The sequence below is a fragment of the Necator americanus genome, chromosome V, assembly GCF_031761385.1.
Source record: "Necator americanus strain Aroian chromosome V, whole genome shotgun sequence".
In the NCBI taxonomy this organism is placed as follows: Eukaryota; Metazoa; Nematoda; class Chromadorea; order Rhabditida; family Ancylostomatidae; genus Necator; species Necator americanus.
In genome coordinates, this window is record NC_087375.1 from 28921185 (window position 1) to 28939312 (window position 18128).

The 18128-nt window shown below is 39.6% G+C and overlaps 3 protein-coding genes across 3 annotated transcripts; all 3 read right to left on the bottom strand.

Moving 5' to 3' along the window:
- Positions 1-1352: 1352 nt before the first annotated feature.
- On the bottom strand, positions 1353-1628 carry RB195_015548 (uncharacterized protein; the record flags this gene model as incomplete). Its single annotated transcript, XM_064206306.1, has 1 exon — positions 1353-1628. The coding sequence occupies one exon, from the start codon at positions 1626-1628 to the stop codon at positions 1353-1355; it is 276 nt and encodes a 91-aa protein (XP_064062187.1).
- Positions 1629-2055: 427 nt separating this feature from the next.
- On the bottom strand, positions 2056-2595 carry RB195_015549 (uncharacterized protein; the record flags this gene model as incomplete). The annotated part of the gene is made up of 1 exon (XM_064206307.1): positions 2056-2595. One exon carries the CDS (start codon positions 2593-2595, stop codon positions 2056-2058), a length of 540 nt encoding a protein of 179 aa, XP_064062188.1.
- Positions 2596-2757: 162 nt separating this feature from the next.
- RB195_015550 (uncharacterized protein) lies at positions 2758-2982 on the bottom strand (the record flags this gene model as incomplete). Its single annotated transcript, XM_064206308.1, has 1 exon — positions 2758-2982. One exon carries the CDS (start codon positions 2980-2982, stop codon positions 2758-2760), a length of 225 nt encoding a protein of 74 aa, XP_064062189.1.
- Positions 2983-18128: the final 15146 nt, after the last annotated feature.

The window sequence follows — 18128 nt, forward strand, 5'->3', positions numbered from 1 at the left end:
GCACACTAAGATTTTAGACACGTCGTAGAGGGAGGAGCACATGATGAAACTAATGGGAATGGACTTTGTAAGGACTGTGCAGTTATATATATTCACTACTATACGAAAAAAAAGAAAAATCATAAAAAGCAAGTATAAATGAAGTCGGTAAAGTTTTGCCCATAGTGAAGAGCAGAATCTTGCTCGTATTTGGGAAAAGACAAATTAACTCTCGTCCTCCTACCTCTCCCTTCTCCTACTGACTACGGTGGCGCGACTAGAAATATCTGCTGCTATTTTTTTTGATAGAAACTCAGGAAAAACCCTTCACTGCAACTTTTCGCCTCTGTGGATGTGCTGATGCATACTAAAACTAGTAGGAAAAATTCAAAAATCGCTGCAAAACTTTACTATGTTTCTCAAATAGATACCAAAATGCTAGATAAGATAAACTTTCCAATTTTTCCCTGACTTGACTTACTTGACTTAATCGATGAGCTGATGTCATCGCCTGATGCGATTACCCGCATCTTCGCCACGATGTGTCGTCTTTGAACATAGCTCTGCCCAAACCTTCTCGATCTTCTCCGAGAGCTTGCACAGAATCAATCAATTCTTATCTCTCGCCGTGAACTGCCTATCCATGCCGATCGTCTTCACGTACTCTTTTACGACCTCAGTCCAGAACTTCCGTTTTCGGAAGCTGACCTCTTCTAGCTTGAACCCGGAAAACTCCTCGAAACTCGTTGAACAAGGAGATCTGCTCGTCTCCTCAATATATGACCAAATAAGCGAAGACGATTTACTTTAGCCACTTTCGACGGCAGTGCAAGATGTTGATATCGTCCACGCGTTATCTGCCGGTACACCACAGCGACCCCAGCGTAAAGCTCTTCGTTGTTGCCAAAAGTGTACCCTAGGCCAAAAGTAGCAATGAAACCGTCTAAGCAGCTTCCTTTCCGTGCAATCAAGCCTCACCATCACCGTAGACGGTGCCAAGTCTCCGATCCGTACATAGTGATAGGGTGAACAGCTTACAGATAAACCCGCATCTTGAATTTGCTGGTGATGGAGGTCGACCGCAGGCATTTCGTTAAGGAATTGATGCAGAAATGGCATTAGCTCATCTCTGCTGAATATCTTTCTTGCTATCGTTGTTCTTCGGCGCACAGCCCAGGTATCAGAACTGATCAACAAGTTCTGTCACTTCTTCGTCCGTCCACTCTGATTCCCGTTCGAGGTCTCAAAGAGATCCACATCTGCTTGTATTCATTAGATCGTAGACACAAACCATAGCCAACCTCCATGCAAGGTTGACAAAATGTTTCGTAGTGCTTTCCGCGAATATAACAACATCGCAGGCATACTCGAGATCAGTCAAGGGGCACCCTTCTGTAGGCAGGACACCCATCGACTCTTCTTCGCATAATGTCGTCGATGGCGAAATTGAACAGGAAGGGTCCTGCCACAGCCCCTTGTCCTACTCCAGTTACCACCTCGAATGGTGTTGCATATCCGGCTGGTGTTCGAATTGGAGCACTTGCTTGTTCATTCATGTCATCGGGCAAGCGAACGAGCTTTTCTGGTACTCCATCGGCGCGGAGCTTTGAGAAGACAGCCTCAATGAGGAGAGTCGAAAGCAGCTTCATGGTCCAGAAGGGGTAATTGTATTGGCTTCAAGTACCACTGCCAGATTTCGACCACTCTTCTGATCAATCGTAGATCGGCCAGGACAAAATCCAGCTTGCTCGTCGTGCGTTCTTTCTTCGCAATGCTTAATAAGTCGGTCCAGGATAATCCGCTTTAAAACCTTGTACATAGCACGCAGCAAGGAGATTCCTCGATAACTCCTAGGGTCTTTGACGCCTAACTTCTTGAGGAGGGGAATTATGATAGCGTATCTCTATGAGTGAGGCATTTTTTCGTCTATCCAAATTAAATGGATGATCTTTGTCATCTCACGAATCATAGAGGAAGATATTTCAACATTTCTTAGCCAATCCCGTCGTTGCCACCAGATGTTCTATTTTTCGTCTTTTGGATACAGACCAGAACTTCCGACTAGGTCGGTGGTTCCTAACCGCGTATCTCGGCCGTCTGCTGAATGTGTTTGAGTTGAGGACCTGACGGCGCTTGCCGGTTCAGCAAGGTCTTGAAGTGACCCCTCCAAATTGGAAGGATTGCTTCACCGTTAGCTCTTTTCATTTTGCCGCAATACTGCTTTGAGAGAGAATAGGCTTTCCTCGGGTTCTTGTTCTCCCACGCCTTTTCAAGCTCCTTCGCTCTCGACGTCCACTCCTTATCGCGGTCCTGTTGCAGTTGACGACGCAACTCCTTGCTTTTCCTCTTCCTTTTCCTCGTTGAAATCGCCAGTGGTGCGGGCGACACATACAGAACTGTACGTAGATCTTGTCTGAGTTTGTTTTTGCAGATGCAAAGGCAAACTTCTTCCGCGGTATTTGAACCGGAAAGGTTAACTTTGCAGCGTCCTGGATGCTTTTCGTAAAGGAATCCGCATCGCAAAGTATCTTCCTGGTCCGTACTCCAACATGAATAGACACAAGTTGACGGTAATTCGTTCTGCATTCTTCGTCTTCTTCGTTCCAGAGCTGCCATGTCAATTTTCGGTTGAAGAGGAACTGCTCAGTTTCTCTTGTGGAATCGTGTCTTGAAGCTGAGAAGAGCTGTATGGTGGTCAGAGTCGAACGCGACGTCCCAAACAGCTCTGGATTTTCGGATATCCGACTGAGGAAAGTTCCTCGCCAGAAAGTAGTCAAGCTAAATTTTGAGAGCCTTTATCTTCCGCTTGCGCTGCTCTTCAAGCGTTAAAAGGGTTGAATCCTGAAACGTGAGCTGATGGCGTCGATGATTCCTCTTAAACGCGGGAGCGATGATGAGGCCCGTCTGTTCACATAAGTCAACCAGACGGTCACCGTTGTCCGACGTGCGCTCCGCGGGATAATACCATTTTTCCAGCACATCGGATTGTTGTTCGAGTCCCATTTTCGCGTCGATTCTATTAATGACCACCAGCTAGCTAGGTGTTTTTGACATCAACGCACTGAGTTCATCATAGAAGGGGTTCTTACTGTTGTCCTCACCGGATTCCGGGGACCGAAAGCATTTACGATCTAGGGTTTACGTCCTCTGCGATCCTGCAGTCGTAGAAGGCATAGTTAGATGACGTTGAGCCAAACTCACCCACCAGGTTGTTGTAATCCTCACCTCACAGTTATCGCTGAGCCACCTACTTTCTTCTCATCAGTATCGCCGCGGTATATGGTGTGATTTTCGATGCTGATGACGGTCCTACCTCGCGCGCGTGTTTTCCGCAATGCAGCAAACGGCACAGAGATGTATCGCAGAAGGCTGGGGAGGGCGGTTTTCAATGGAGTTCAATCGACAGTGAAGTTTGACAGTTCAGCGTTACGAATCGAATGGTTGTTGCCAAAGATTCCATGCTCCCTTCGGGCAGTTAAGTTTTCAGGTTTTGGGCTTTGACGATGCGCTGGAAGACGGCACCTTTTTGCAATACATAGGAATCTTTCTCCATATAGCTCGTGCGTTGCCATTGCGTCTAATTGCGTTTAGTTACACCAGGGCCACCACGAGCAGGTAGGGATCCAACTTGTATACGCGGCTCCAATGTTGCACAGATACAGATTAATGCAAAATTGTACTGCGTGTTTTTTTGTAAACTTTGTTAACAACCCGTGCAGCCGACTTTTTACTAATTTTACCCACAATTTCAGTTGTATATGTCTTTTTTTAGCAATGATGTCGAGATTTATTTCTTCGAGTGGCAACATCAAAAAGATCAGCAATACACTATGAGAAGTGCGCTAATTTACTTTTTTGAATGTATGAATGAAAGCAATTTGAGGCTGAAAGCAAACATTGACTTCTGTCAAAGATTGATCCCTAACCATTCAATGAAGGCGCTGCTACGTTGCGCTACCCTACTTTGCAGCACTAGAAGCAGTTCTCATTAGAGTTCTCACCAAAGTACGCATTATCTGTTTTATTGAATGAGGATCTTCACTATAAATTGAATTGGCCGTAATGGAGAGGTGCAGAAGCCATATGGGAGCTAAAAGAAACGAAGTTTGTTTCCTACGATATCTTAGCACTGTGTGCAAAGTCACTTTCTCAATCGTTTATTTGCGTGTTATGCGTTCTGATTTGAGAGAGTGGATCAAGTACTGAATATGATCCCTTGCGATCCTCTACTGCTCCCATCCTCTCTTCGATTCCCCCTGTTGGAAAATCCCGACGTAAGCTTGTCCCTGCTACAGAGAGAGCTCGGTGTACGCTTTCTACAGTACACAACACTGCATCACAGCGCGACCGTATTTCACTTCACTTGATGCACTTTCTCTGCTGATCTCTAATTTTCCCATGGAATTCCATTTTCAGAAATAACCAGCCTGGAATTCGATATTTTCTCAGAATTTCGTGTTTTTTTTTGGAATTATCATTCTCGCATTGCATTATTTGCTTATTTGAATAAAGATAAAGCAAGTTTTTTTTTAGGAAGACTAAATCAGCAATGAATTCTTTGAGCACTCAACACGCAAAATGGGAAAACGTGGCTTACAATCAAACCTTCCTAAATTTATACAACTTGTTTTTCAATACACCTAAGAAATCGATTAGGCGAAATTTTTTCCGCCGTTCGCCAAGGTACCTCCTCGCTTATAGCTCAGCCTATCCTGTTCGATCTTGGACCATAGATTCCATCCACTCAATTCATCCGTAAATGCTCCACCTTCCACAAAACATGCTAGAGTCCTGAGATCTTCTTTTACCATCTTCATCCGAAACTTTGTTTTGTAACCAACTTTTTTTCTCGAATTTTCAAGTTCGAGCTTGGGACCATTCTTGATCCACCTTGGAGAAGTCGACAAAATGGACCTTTCATGATGTTATCGAAAGAACAGGAACTCTATTCAGGTGCTACTTTAGAAGGAAGTTGTTTTTTTCTTGTGTCGTCCTCCACCACATTCAGTTTTTTGCTAGTGTCTTCGTTATCTCATTTGGGTTCCAATGACCAAAAGCAGCCAAACTGCCGTCTAAAAGCTTTCCATTCGTTGAGGCATTTGCTTCAACGTAAACGGTCAATCCTGATTCTCGTCGACGCTCTTGAGGGACCTGGGCAGAATGTGTTTATCAAAGCGTGATAGTGGGTTTTGGCGGTGGCTACTTTCGATGCAAGATTGACAAGTTCTAGTTTCGCCCTGCTTGTAGCGAAAAATACTACTTTGCCAGCGTTCTCGTAATCAAGCTAAGGGCATCTTGAAGTTGTCAGAAGGACATGAACGAAGCTATTGCTCAACTGTTGTTCGCATTATATCATCGACGCCAAAGTTGAACAGGAAAGGTTTCGACACCGGTGAATAATTGATGGCTGAATTGCATTCTCTATTTGTCAGAATTACTCTTTAGATTTCCGATTGGGAAGAAGCTCTTCGGGTTTTCTTGTGCATAACTCTTTCGATTCAATGACGCTCACAGCATTTTCTTCATACTTTAGGTTTTGTAGATCTTTTCCACTACCTTGATGCTGTTATCTGCTTTGGTGCCATTCTTTGCCTTTTATTTAGCTCGGTGATCAGGTACTTCATCATGTTCACTTTTCAACCTGAATATACATAGTTGGTGAACTCAAATATCTTTGTTTCGTTAAACTATATTCAGGGTTCATCCGCTTCTCATGAACATCCTCCTCTGCAGATTCAGCTCAAGACTAACCCTTCCACACTTACCGTCGAATTTGCCCATCATTCGTTCCGCATGGCTTGTGCTTGTTAATATGAGAATGATCTCGTCAGCGCAAGAAATATGGGTAGGTGCTTTTTCAATTTCCATACTCAAACCAATTCTGTGTTTCTAGAAATACTCCGTCCTCTTACGAAGCTTTTTTATCTACAGAAATGGTATCACGAGAGGTTAGCCCCCCTTCCCATTCCATTTTGAGCGATTTCCAGCTCCTTTATTTATCAGTTCCCAGAAATAGAAAGCTTTCGGAAGAGCGCTTAGGACGCTTTACGAGAAGGAAGTAATTAGAGGCGTCCAAATGGTTTTGACGGCACTTGCAACAAACAGGATAGTTACTCAGAAATTGGCTTCGCTGCAGATGACATCTCCGTGGTTAAAGAACGGTTTACATTGAGTCTCGTCAATGGTATAAATAGTTGAGCTACTCGGATTTATTCAAACCAGTTGTTCTCTTATTTAGAACAGTTTATAACTATTCAAGGATAACCGCAAATATACGTTTTTCTTTCTTCTTGTGATGAGTAATCGCCACCGTCCGAAATCCAATACACCCTATTCAGGAATTTGAAATCTCAGCGGTGCCTAAAAAGCCATAGTGAAGCCAATTAAGGAGGTTCCACTGCTCGCATGGAAGTGAAAGTTACTTTACTGGATTGTTCCGCCATTAATTTGTTTTGCGGATTTTCTGCGGTTTCATCTTGTGGGAGTTACATATGGGGGAAATGCTGTTCTGATTCGATTTTTGTGACTCTAGCTATGTGAGTCGATTGACTTATTCCTCAACTCGATATATCGATCATAGATCATCACAGCCGGCATACTCATTTATTGACCTCAAAGAACCCTAAATTGAGGTTGAACGCTTTGTCGCATCCCGAAGAGATTGTTCGACGCCAGCGCTCTATCTTTTCCTTTTCTTGCGTCCCGCAGTTATGTCTTATTCCCTACCAATGCGTTTTTCCTCACTCCTAGCAGCAACATATTAGAATAGCGCATTAATACGGGTAACTACTGTCCCCTTGACAGCCATAAAGTGGGTTTGTGAGTATGTTCCTTTCAAGAGGTTCATCTTCCGTTCGCTTCCTCCACAGCCTCGAGAAACTCGTCTCTTTGTGGGAACAGCAATAACAACAACAGATTGATGTGGTTCTATTTCCGTTCGTAAAATTGTGAAGTTTATTTTCCAATCACGTTCCGTCGACGTAGCATATTCGTTAATCTTCTCGATAGTTGGGGCGCTTCATCGTGATGTCAACTCAGCCGTCTATGTTTCCATGTTATGCCAACGAGGTTTAGGTGAATCATTATTGTTGGTTGGACGTTTCGACAAAGTCGTCTTTATCGAAGGCCTGAAAATGGATTCAGATCTTGGATGCGTTTGCACATCCCATCAAGCTCCTCCTCTCTTCTCGCCAGGCCTTGTTCCAAGTACACCACGCAAGAGTTTCAAAAGGAAAACAAACTGAAAAGTCTCACGTGCTGGCGAAGCTGGTGAACCACCGCGTTCCTAAGGATTGTCACCAAGGCGAATGAGATGTACGCCCTGCGCGCTCTAGTATCCTTAATTATTGTCTGGATAACGTCGAGGAACTGTACGTGTGGCAATCTTATAGCTCACAGAGTATTACGAACGGCAAGAAGTCATTGGTAATTGACAACCACTCATTCTTGTTATTCATGGCTGGATTCTTGACGGAAATCCAGAATGTTTCCAATTGGCTATATCCAAATATCCTATATTCACGTAGCAGATATTTCTTTCTCGTGTTTCGTCTCGTCGATATTTCTTAATATCGTACATTTTATTTCAAACTCATTTCCATCATGCTTATCATTCTTACGGTGTTACCAAACTTCGGCGCCTATTACCAACCAAGGGTTCCTCGATACGCAGGTTCAGAATCCTTCCAGTTTCTCCAATATAAAGGTGTTGCAAGTTGAACATTCTATTTGGTAGACCTTACCGAATGGACAAACAACGCAACACTCTGACAGCGAGACAGTGCTTTCGTTTTCAAGGTCTTGCTTAGCGTACTTAGAACAATATTGAGGCCTGGCAAGGGGAGAGAGTTTAATAGGAGCATGGCATCAAAGACCTCGAACCAGGCTTTTGATAGAGACGAGTTTGTCGAAACGTCAGGCCAACAATAAAGTTTCGCCTAAACCTCGTTGGCATAACAAGAAAACATATATACACCTCCCAACGGCGAGGTTTCAAAAAGAGACGACTTGGAGATTAATTCAGCTGTTGTCTTATTTGAAATCTTTTTGTAGTTGCCTTTTTTCTTTGGGACTCGCTCAGTTCATCCTGCACCCACCTGTTGTACTTTTTCACCTCTCCAAGTTTTTTTCCAAATGCTGGTCGACTGTTGAGTGGTCAACATTTGGTTCTTGGGGGTTTATGAATTCCTTCAGCCAGAAATCGTCAATTTCAGAAAGGCGGCCGGGATCTTCCTTGTCTTTGAGGCTCATATCGCCACAAGGACAAGGAAACATTTGGAACCAATGTCGTACTCTGGATTCGGTGGTACTTCCCTCATCACGAACTGTGTTGATATTCTGAGCTGTCTTCGCTGCAGACCTGCCCAGCTTGAACAAGTAGAAAAAGATTTGGTGAAAATCTTGTCTTCTAGGTCTTGATACTGACCAAATACGGAAATATTGTTCAAAATCTCTTCAGTACTAGTAGTCAAAGCGTATGGGGAATGGTAAAGAGGGTCCCGGCGGATTCTCCGCGAATGCCTTCGAGACATGACGTGCCCAGTAGATATGCCGGCGGACACGCGAACATATCTCGACGAAGTCACGCTCCAGTCGTTCATGAAGACGCAGACAACCGCCATAGATGTCCTTCCTGCCACTGAGACGCAGAAAACTGCGCACTTACAAGGAAATATGCAAAGAGTGGTGTGAAATGAAATCGAAATGACCGAATAAGTCAAAGAACAATAGTGTTAGATAGAAGTACATGGGTTTTGTATGGTGTTCTAATAAAGAAAGGGAGTGAGTTTGTCTTTATATCACCTTCAGAAAGTCTAGAAATCTCATCAAATTCGAACTCTTTTACTTTCTTAAGTTCGCTGCGCATTGCGCTTTTGTCGTGAAAATAAGGCAATGAAAAACGGGCGCTATTTTTTCGTCAACCTAATACATATGCTGAAATTATGAAAGATATCTCAACCCTAATACATATACTGGAATTGTGAAAGGGCTTGACGTGTTGATTAAAGAAATAGGTGGTGGGCATTTTTTTCTCCAAAGTGAAATACACTTGAAAATGAGTTGTGTTCTCAGAATGTTACATATGATTTGGTAGAAAGTTACTCATTACACAATCTCATTCTGACTTTTCAATTTCATTGATTCTCGTTTATTCAGGCGTAAAAGGGAAGGCTGAGGTTCACCTAATTGAGCATTTTTTTACGTCTTTAGCCCTTGATAATTGCCACTAATATTATGTATATTGATACTTGACAATTAGGTCGACAGGTGTGTATTGTCAAAGGCATCACCCCATGAATCTGAGGTGGTACGGATTTCAGGTGGAGTGTTCGTATACGGGATCGTAAATTATGAAGAGAAGGATGACTCCGTCCATTTCTCCCTGATTCCGTAAAAAAACGGCCCGGATGATACGGCTTCGAGCGATCCGGCGCGCTAGTTTCTCCAACGAGTGCGATTGGAGCGCGCCGGCGTTGTGCAATCGCCGCATCTTCCGTGTTGTTTTTTACGGCAATTAGGAAGGAATGGACGGAATCGCCCCCCTCTTCACTACCCCGTAAATGAATACTCCATCTGAAATCCGTACCACCTCAGATTCGTGAGGTGATGCCTCTAAAATTCCTGAATTTCAAAAAAAAAAAACTATTACAGCAATTTTCGATCGTCACTTCTCCACAAACTGAACCAATCAAAAGTGAAACCAAACGAAAGTGATAAAAATTTTGAAAAATCTAAGCACAGGTACTTTGTACAATGGGAAATTCTCTTTCGAAAGATACGTAATATTTTGAAAGTACTTTTTTCTATGTGCATTTTTCATTTTGGAAAAAACGCTTGCGTCTCATCCCTCAAAGTAATAGTTTCCTAGGAGTTAAGCTTTTCTTTCTTTTTTTTTAGACTGAAATTTTGAAACTGAGTTCCTTGAAGGTTTACGGAGTGGAGCATTAAGCGAACACGTTGTTGTTGTTAAGTCAGCACTCGTGAGGACGCAACAGTTTCAAAGATTTGATGAGCGCCTATCCAAAAATATTCTACTCTGTGATCTTTTAATGTCAAATCTATCGGAAATTCTTTTTTCTTGAATTTAATGAAATGTGATGGGCCCATCGGTCATCTAAAATGCGATGAAAATATTTTTTTCACAAATCTTCGGATTAGTTTCCCATTAGCCTATCAGCCCACCGTACACCAGGTGGAAATATTAGAAAAGGAAACTGATGTCATTACTTGGATGCTGATGAGTATTTAGTGAACGGATATTTTGAGAAGTACGATGATGATTGATAAAGTATGATGATGATTCACATAAGCATTTTGAGGACGAATTAAGTAATTTCCGTTAATTTTCTGATTCCTCACATTTGGGCGGAAGTAGTACTGAGATTGTGTACGCTATTCGTATTTATGCCCTTGCAATTTCCACAGGAATTATTTGTATTTTGTAGGAAAATTACGTATAAAACTTGAAAAAGTCCTCAAATTGAATAAAATTCGAAGGTTTTTTTTAATTGCTCATTTAGGAGGCATTCACAACATCGGAAGATCCTCTTAATTTCTCTGTTTTTATAGAAATCAATGACTATTATGCTTTCCAGCTTTTTCTCTACATGATTTCCGTTCCGTAAGGACACGGTTATCATTTTCCTCCTTTCCACATGTTTTTTCCCATGAAAAGTGCGTGTTAATTATGTTCTAAGGTTTTCTTGATCCTGGATAGCGCGTCATAATTGCCTTCATGCAAAAGAGAAACAGAAAAAAAAAGTTAATTAAAATAATTCTGGCTACTTCCTGGTTAGGTAAGTGCAAAAATATCGAAAGAGAAGAACATTTCATATGCCAGCGGCGTAAAAAAAATCTAGATTCATTATCCAGTATTACGTGAAAATCAGGAAAATCGTAAATTAAAAAAAAAAATTATACGCGTTACATGTCGTCATATGTAAAATATCATGCTGTCATGTGTAAAATATCATGATCACGGAAAAATTGTACGCGTTTTTTCCGTGATCATGATATTTTATACATGACGGCATGTAATTAGAAACTTCTTTGCCCCTTTAAATCGCATGCCAATGCTTCGCAAATGTGCTGTCTTCGAGGTTCACTGAAGCGAAGATAATCACGTTTACTTAGTGAACTGCAGAAGCCGATAGAGGATTTATTCCAAGAGAGGCAAAGCTCACTTCGAATTTTTCGGATCCTAAGGACACTTGTTTTGCGTCCATGTGAACATGTTTCTCGGCCCAACCAATTAAAACTAACCTGTGAACACAACTTTTAATAGTTCCTTTTTTTAACTTTCAATAGTAATGCAGCGTATTATATAGGTATTCCTTTCTTTTGTGTTCTATTGTTCTCCTACTGTTGTTTCGACTTAAAATCTTTCGCATTCGTGGAGGAATTCTGGCTCTGACGATGGTTCCCAACAGCACAAACAACGCATGTAGTAGAATAACTCGAAGCACACCAATTTTTTTTCTCAAAATGTTAAATTTAGAAGAATTCCTTTCAACATGGTAACAAATATGATTTGGAGGAGTTCTCTCAGTACTATCAAATCACTCTTTCCTCTTTTTTTAAGGTCTACTTTTGTCTATTTCTTCTGTTAATTTAGTACCATAGGGAATTTACTCTCTTCACGCAAAGAAACCGGGCAGTCTCTCGAAATCCCGTAGTCCATTTAGGTTCTGAACAGCCAAATGAATCCGTTAAAATAACTCAGATAGCATAGCCTGGATTATTTCAGTTGTTTGATCCCTTATAAAATTACTTTTTTCCAGATTTTTCGTCTTTTTGCTCTCCTTAGTCCTCTATTCCTCTGTTTGGCATCAGCATATGAGCTTTTTTTTTGTGTGTGTCAATTTGTTTCAAATGTCAAAATATCCCTCTTCCAATAGAACGGTGATCCATAATTCTCTTCTTCCTTTGTTTATACATCGGATTCTGTTTTTTGGTTTTTTGACGTGCGAGTTCTCCGAAGGTTCAGTTAATCCTTAAGCATTGATATTAAATGTTGGATTTATGAAAAAAAATTGCAGGTTTAAATGACAGGGGCGGGTGTGGCGCAGTCGGTTAGAGGTCGTTGTAGCTACACGTTCGAGGGTTCGAATCCGCCCTAGTGCTCACCAATCTTTTCATCCTTCCGGGGGCGATAAATTGGTACCAGACTTGTCTGGGAGGATAAAAACACTGACTTGATCATCGGCTGGCCCCCGCAAGTCATTTTATAGGCCAACACGCTTTCCAAAACCTCAACGATTACGAATTCCAGTAAAACATGTTGGCGCATCCCGTGGATTGATACGCCAGTGACTTTATCCTTTTTATCCTTCAAGTTTAAATGACAGATTTTTGTGAAGTATACTAATGGTTGTTTATTTTCCTCCCAGTGGCTGTTTTCCTTCAATGCTAGTCCTGAAAGCAACTTTTTCACCAAAACACGCACTGGCCCCTGATTTTCTTTTTTTTTCGGAAGGAAACTGCATAGCACATCAACCGGTTCTTGTTATATCCTTGTCGCAATTTTTGCAACAGATTCTTACTACTACTGAAAACTCAAGAAACTATTGTTAAATATCATCAACTGTAGTGGAATTAATAACTATGGATGCAAAAAAGGAGTAAAGTCTGTGCTGAATCAGTCCGCTTGGAATGCTCCCTCACGTTCACTTCAATTCAGAATCGTTTGAGGTTTACGGTAAATGGCCTGTGCAATGACTGGCGGGGGCCAGCCGATGTCAAGCCAGCGTTTTTTTATCCTTCCAGACAAGTTTGGCACCAATTTATTGACTCCGAAGGGAAGAAAAGATTGGTTAGCACGCAAGCGGTCTTGAACCATCTTCTGTGCTCCCAAAGGAGATCTCTTGCCGATTGCGCTACACCCACCCTAGCATAGAATTGAACTACGAAATTTTACTTCAGAATCCTTCGTACAGGTGCAAAAGAAATTTCATTTTGACATGAAATCGTTCGAAAGAAGAATTTGCTTTAGGAGTCGTTTTTTTTTTCTTAAAAATATGTTCACTAGGAAGAACGGGAATGTTTCGAAAAATTGCTAATTCATTTGTACTTTGACAAAAAATATCCGTGGACTATACAATATAAAATACAGGATAATAATTGAATTCAGACATATTCATTATAGTATATTCCCTTTAAGTAGGTCGTGAAAAAAATCCAGCCATGTGTGAAAACGTTCTCCATCTATCGATGGTTAAAAATAGGCGAAATAGTTGTGAGAATCATTTGAGGGTAATGAAGTATGTGATTTTTTGTTCGACAATAACTTCCTTGTAGTTTTCTTTTAAAATATTTTGTTTTATTTAGACAGATAAATCCGTTAATGTGTAGCTGAAAATTTTCACGTGTGACGATAAGGTTGTACTTAATTCGCGCTGATGCTTAGGTTCATAGGTAGGTACATACGTAAAATATAGTCTGGAGATATGATCAGAAGGAGACTAAATCCCACTAATCCCTTGCCTATTTTTTCGTCTTTATGTTTGTACCTTAAATAATATCATACAACAAAGTTGTGGATGTATTCATTAGAGATACATTAGACGGAAGTGACGGCAATGCCTGATTATTATTTACATTTAAACCATGCTAGTTTTCTCAACATTAAAAATTCAAAACAACGAAGGTTTGTGATCAAAATGAGAGCTTTTGAGAACACATACAATCGCAGAAGCCCATAGTTTTGGCTTCAGTAAAAATTCTTGTGCGAGATCAAAAGTGGAGACCACTAGAAAAACACCCATCTCACGCAAAAAAAAATGCTTTCTGCAATTTTTTTTTATCAATGAGTTCAAACAGTTCCTATATTCAAAAGAGGACAATCATCACTCGTTCAAGTTTTGTATTTTTCAGCTCTGCCTTATGTTCATAATTTTTTTTTAGTCTTAATCTCATTTTTATTCTGTTAATTTCCTTTTTCATATCCCTACCGGTCGATTTATTGATTGTATATTTCTGGGGTTTTAAACCCTACTTCGAACACGACTCCTCGTTATCAAAGTCATACAAATTTTTTTTATAAAGCACTTTTTCATAATCCATGTAAATTGTGATCTTCTTCTAATATGCCTCTTAGAAATTTCTAGAGTTATTTGGTTTTACTACTATTCCACTTCTGTGTCTCATCGACCTCCTTTTTTCCTATTAAAGTTTAATTGACCACGCAACAAATGCGCTCCAAGGACCTCACATTCATCACGTAACTCTTGCGGGCTCTTAAAAATATTTGCAAGAATCTTGGAAATTTTCGAATATTCGAATGAAACGAATAACAACTCAACAGCAGAGGCGGTAATTCTGCCGTCTTTTTTTGCGAGACATTTAAGCCGGATTTTAGCTAAGCTTAGTTAGTTAGTTTTAGTTTCAGCTTTTAAGCAGATTGTTTTTTGTTGCCTATATGATTTCAGTTCTACTGAAATTTTTATTTTTGCTGAAATGAAGCCATGAGGCGTAGTATTTATAATATAATATTTGAATGAATCTAATATCATTATTTGAAAATTGACTATTTTGGGAAAGAAAAGATCATTGAGTTTGAGATTATCTAGAGATTTAGATATACTTCAATTCTCTATTTCTTCTCTAGATTTATAGTTAAGAAAAAAGTGAAGTTAATTACGTATTATATATGGGGCGCCAACAATCGAAGAAAAAACTAAAAAATTGCAGTAAATGTCCACGAATGTTAGATATATTACAGCAATCATTTTATTGTCATATGTCTAGTATTATGACATTGTTTTCTTGCATTACACGCTGTTTATTGGCATTGTCGAGTGAAAACAAGACATATGAGTAGTAATAACATCGTTATTTTCTCCACTTTTCCCTTCGCTCTCAGTTTTTTTTTTGTTTATCATTTTTTCTCCTCTCTCATTCATTCTGCTTTTCTAAGCAGAGAATAAATATTTATGTGTTTATTCACATTTTTAAATCCTCTCACCGCTTTTCAATATTTTTGTCCACAGTTTTTAGTTGCTGTGTGATTTCAGAAAGTTCAAGAATCTGTGATCTAATGGTTTGAGAGTTATTTAAAATTAATTGCTATTTAAAAATTAATATCTTTTCGATTGTGACAACTATCCCTTAAAAACTGCCTGAATCCCTTTATGAAGTCATTCTTGGGAATTTCATGGGGAAAGGGTATAGATTCCATGTGAATGGGTGTGGCTGAGGTCGTCACTTAATTTCACGCAGTGCAGTCCACCAGTAATGAGTCCCGCATCGTTTCTGATAATGCTAATAACAGAGAAACGAATATATCCCGTGTATTGCATGATCCGATATTCGTTTTTGCGGATGGGCAATTCCTATTTTTCATAAAATTTACATCTTTTTCTGACTACAACAAAAATTCTCCAGAAGACCTTGTCATCCTTACTTAGAGTTCCAGCGAAAATGATAATCAATTCTGTGATGACATTTCATTTCACTAAGTCAATTGTTTATTTATTTGCTTTATCACGCGATCCTTTATCCGCTATATCCTTTAGATATGTACTATTACCGTACTATGCCGAAATTATGTAATTACCTCATCTTCCTTATATTTCATCTTTCTTTCCTTTCATTTCCCAACTCAATCTGCATTATGTAGCTCGTATTTTTCTCCAGGAAACGTATCGAAATCCAGACGTTTTCAAACACATTCTTCTCCATACACAAATCTCTAATTTGTAACCGCTTTAAAATTCAGAACTGGATCTTTGAGTCTTCAGAAAGGAATGTTTTTTTCCAGGTCATTGGTTTATTTTGATATTTACTATTTTTATTTTATTTTGAGCTTTTTTCAAGCGATACAGTAAGAAATGTGAATATATTTTAGGATTACATGCTTCCATATATTTACAAAGCCACTTCACATACATATTTCACAACTCATTTGGATAATTTCATTTAAATTGAACTCATTTAACTCATTTAAATACATTAACTCACTTAAATAGCAACTTATAATTTAATTACTTATTTCTTTTATATTATTCACATCATTATGAATTACTCACTGCATGAGTACATCTTCCACATTATTTGTTATTGTTATTATTTATTGTTATTGTTAACGTTTTTACCCTTCCTTATTATAAACCGGTTATCGCTTAGCGGTTATCGGTTCTATTTGATCATTTATACGTACGCATCGAGGATACAAACACGTTTTGAAGGTTTTTCATTTGTAACTTTGAAGCTTTATTAAGGGGAGCTGGTACAACTCATTCTGTTCAAAGTATGGTCCATTATTACGTACGACCTGTCTTTTTCCTCTGAGGCAACACACGGATACCGAGTTGAAAAATTCATCGTAAGAAGTAGAGTGCAGCTTGGCCAGCCGGTCGCTCATCGACCAGAACAAGTGGTTGTTCGAAAGGAACAATGCTTGCTGAATACGGCGGATGGGGTAGAATATCCCGTTGAATCGCCTCCAAACTTCCCTTGACGATTTTTGCAACATGCGGCCGAGCGATGTCTTGATGAAAGATCATCGGTCATGTCTTTTCACATACTGGGAGCGTTTGAGTTTCAATGCTCAGCTCCATTGCATCAGTTCTTGTTGGTAACGTTCCCCGGTGATGGTTCCGTTAGGCTAGAGTAGTTCATGGTAGATAACTCCAAGCTGATCCCCACAGATGCACAGCATTAGCTTCTTGCCTTAGATATTCGCTTTGGTCGTTAAAGTTGATGCACGACCGAGCTTACCCCACAATTTTCTGCGCTTTGGATTGTCGTGGTGAATCCATTTTTAATTCCCTGCCGTTATTCAATGCAGAATCCTTCCGATTTTGCCTTCGAAGCAGTTATTCGTTAAAAAAAAACCCGGCGTTGGACGTCTCTTGGTTCGATATCATACAGAACCCAATTTCCTTGTTTTTGTACCATATCCATGGGCTTTGGACGATTTAAAACCTCTCCCTGAGTAACGCCCAAGGTTTTAGCGAGCTTCTCTTGAGTTTGGCGTGAATCTTGTCCCAATAACGCCTCCAGCTCAGCGTGTTTTTTTCTTTCTTTTCTTTTTTTGCTTTTCTGACCTTCCTTTGCATTTTCTGTTGCTAGTGTCAAAATCTCCATTTTTGAAACCACGAAGCGAATTCTCAGAGGTTTTTATTGATAGAGCATGTTTCTTATATGCCTCGTACAGCAATCCGTATCCATCAGCAACACTTTTCTGGAAATTAAAACTAAAAAGGAGCGCTTCCCGCAAATTATGTTCTGCTGGCACAAAGTTTGACATGGTTGAAAAACAAAGAAAATAAACTGTTTACGCTTCAGGAAAATTGCATATGCCGATTTTTAGAGCAAGATGTTGATGTCTTAAGATTAATGTAGTTAGAAGATGCGATTTAGTGCTAGTTACGGCATCATTTGTAAATCACTCAAAATTTATTTGTACCCTGAATATGTATATTCACGTGTACATTCATTCCATCATTTGATTAATTAATCTACTCATTCACATATTTATTTATTTATTCATTTTTTTCACCGTCTATTTTAGTTTTAGTTAGTTTTTAAATTTTTATTTTTAAAATTTTTTTTTCTTAACTAATCTTCATTTTTCAAAATTTCCATTCAACTAGTAGTAAAACTTTACTTCTTCTTTCCTGTATGTAGATTCTTCTTTTTTTATCATCCATATCATCACTCTTTCTTCTTTCTCTTCACATACATAATTTATTTGAACGTCTTCAATTATTCAAGTCATCAATTATTTTAATTTTTTAAAACTTTTTTGAACTGTTTGCACAATCTATGTTCCTTCTTCCAACTTCTTTCTGTTTTCCCATCATGTTTGCTCTTAATTTGCATTCCACTTCAATTTCGACCATTCCTTGACGTTGTTGTTCGCCTTAATTCTTTTGTACTAAATTCATTTCATTTCTTGTTGCTCACATCCCAGCGTTCCATTTCAATTCTATTTAAGGCTATCCTTATTTCTTCCGCGGTTTTTTCTCATCCCATAATACTGTCCTTAAGTGCAAAGCACCTAAATCCCTGTTATCTTCCATGCCTAGCGGACATTGCCCTTAATCTCGTTTTTCATCACTGGAAGCTACATGAGAATGTCCTTTAAAACGTGAAAATTAAATTAACTAATAAGTTACGATTACAAGGCAGCAGCTCATTTATCTAAC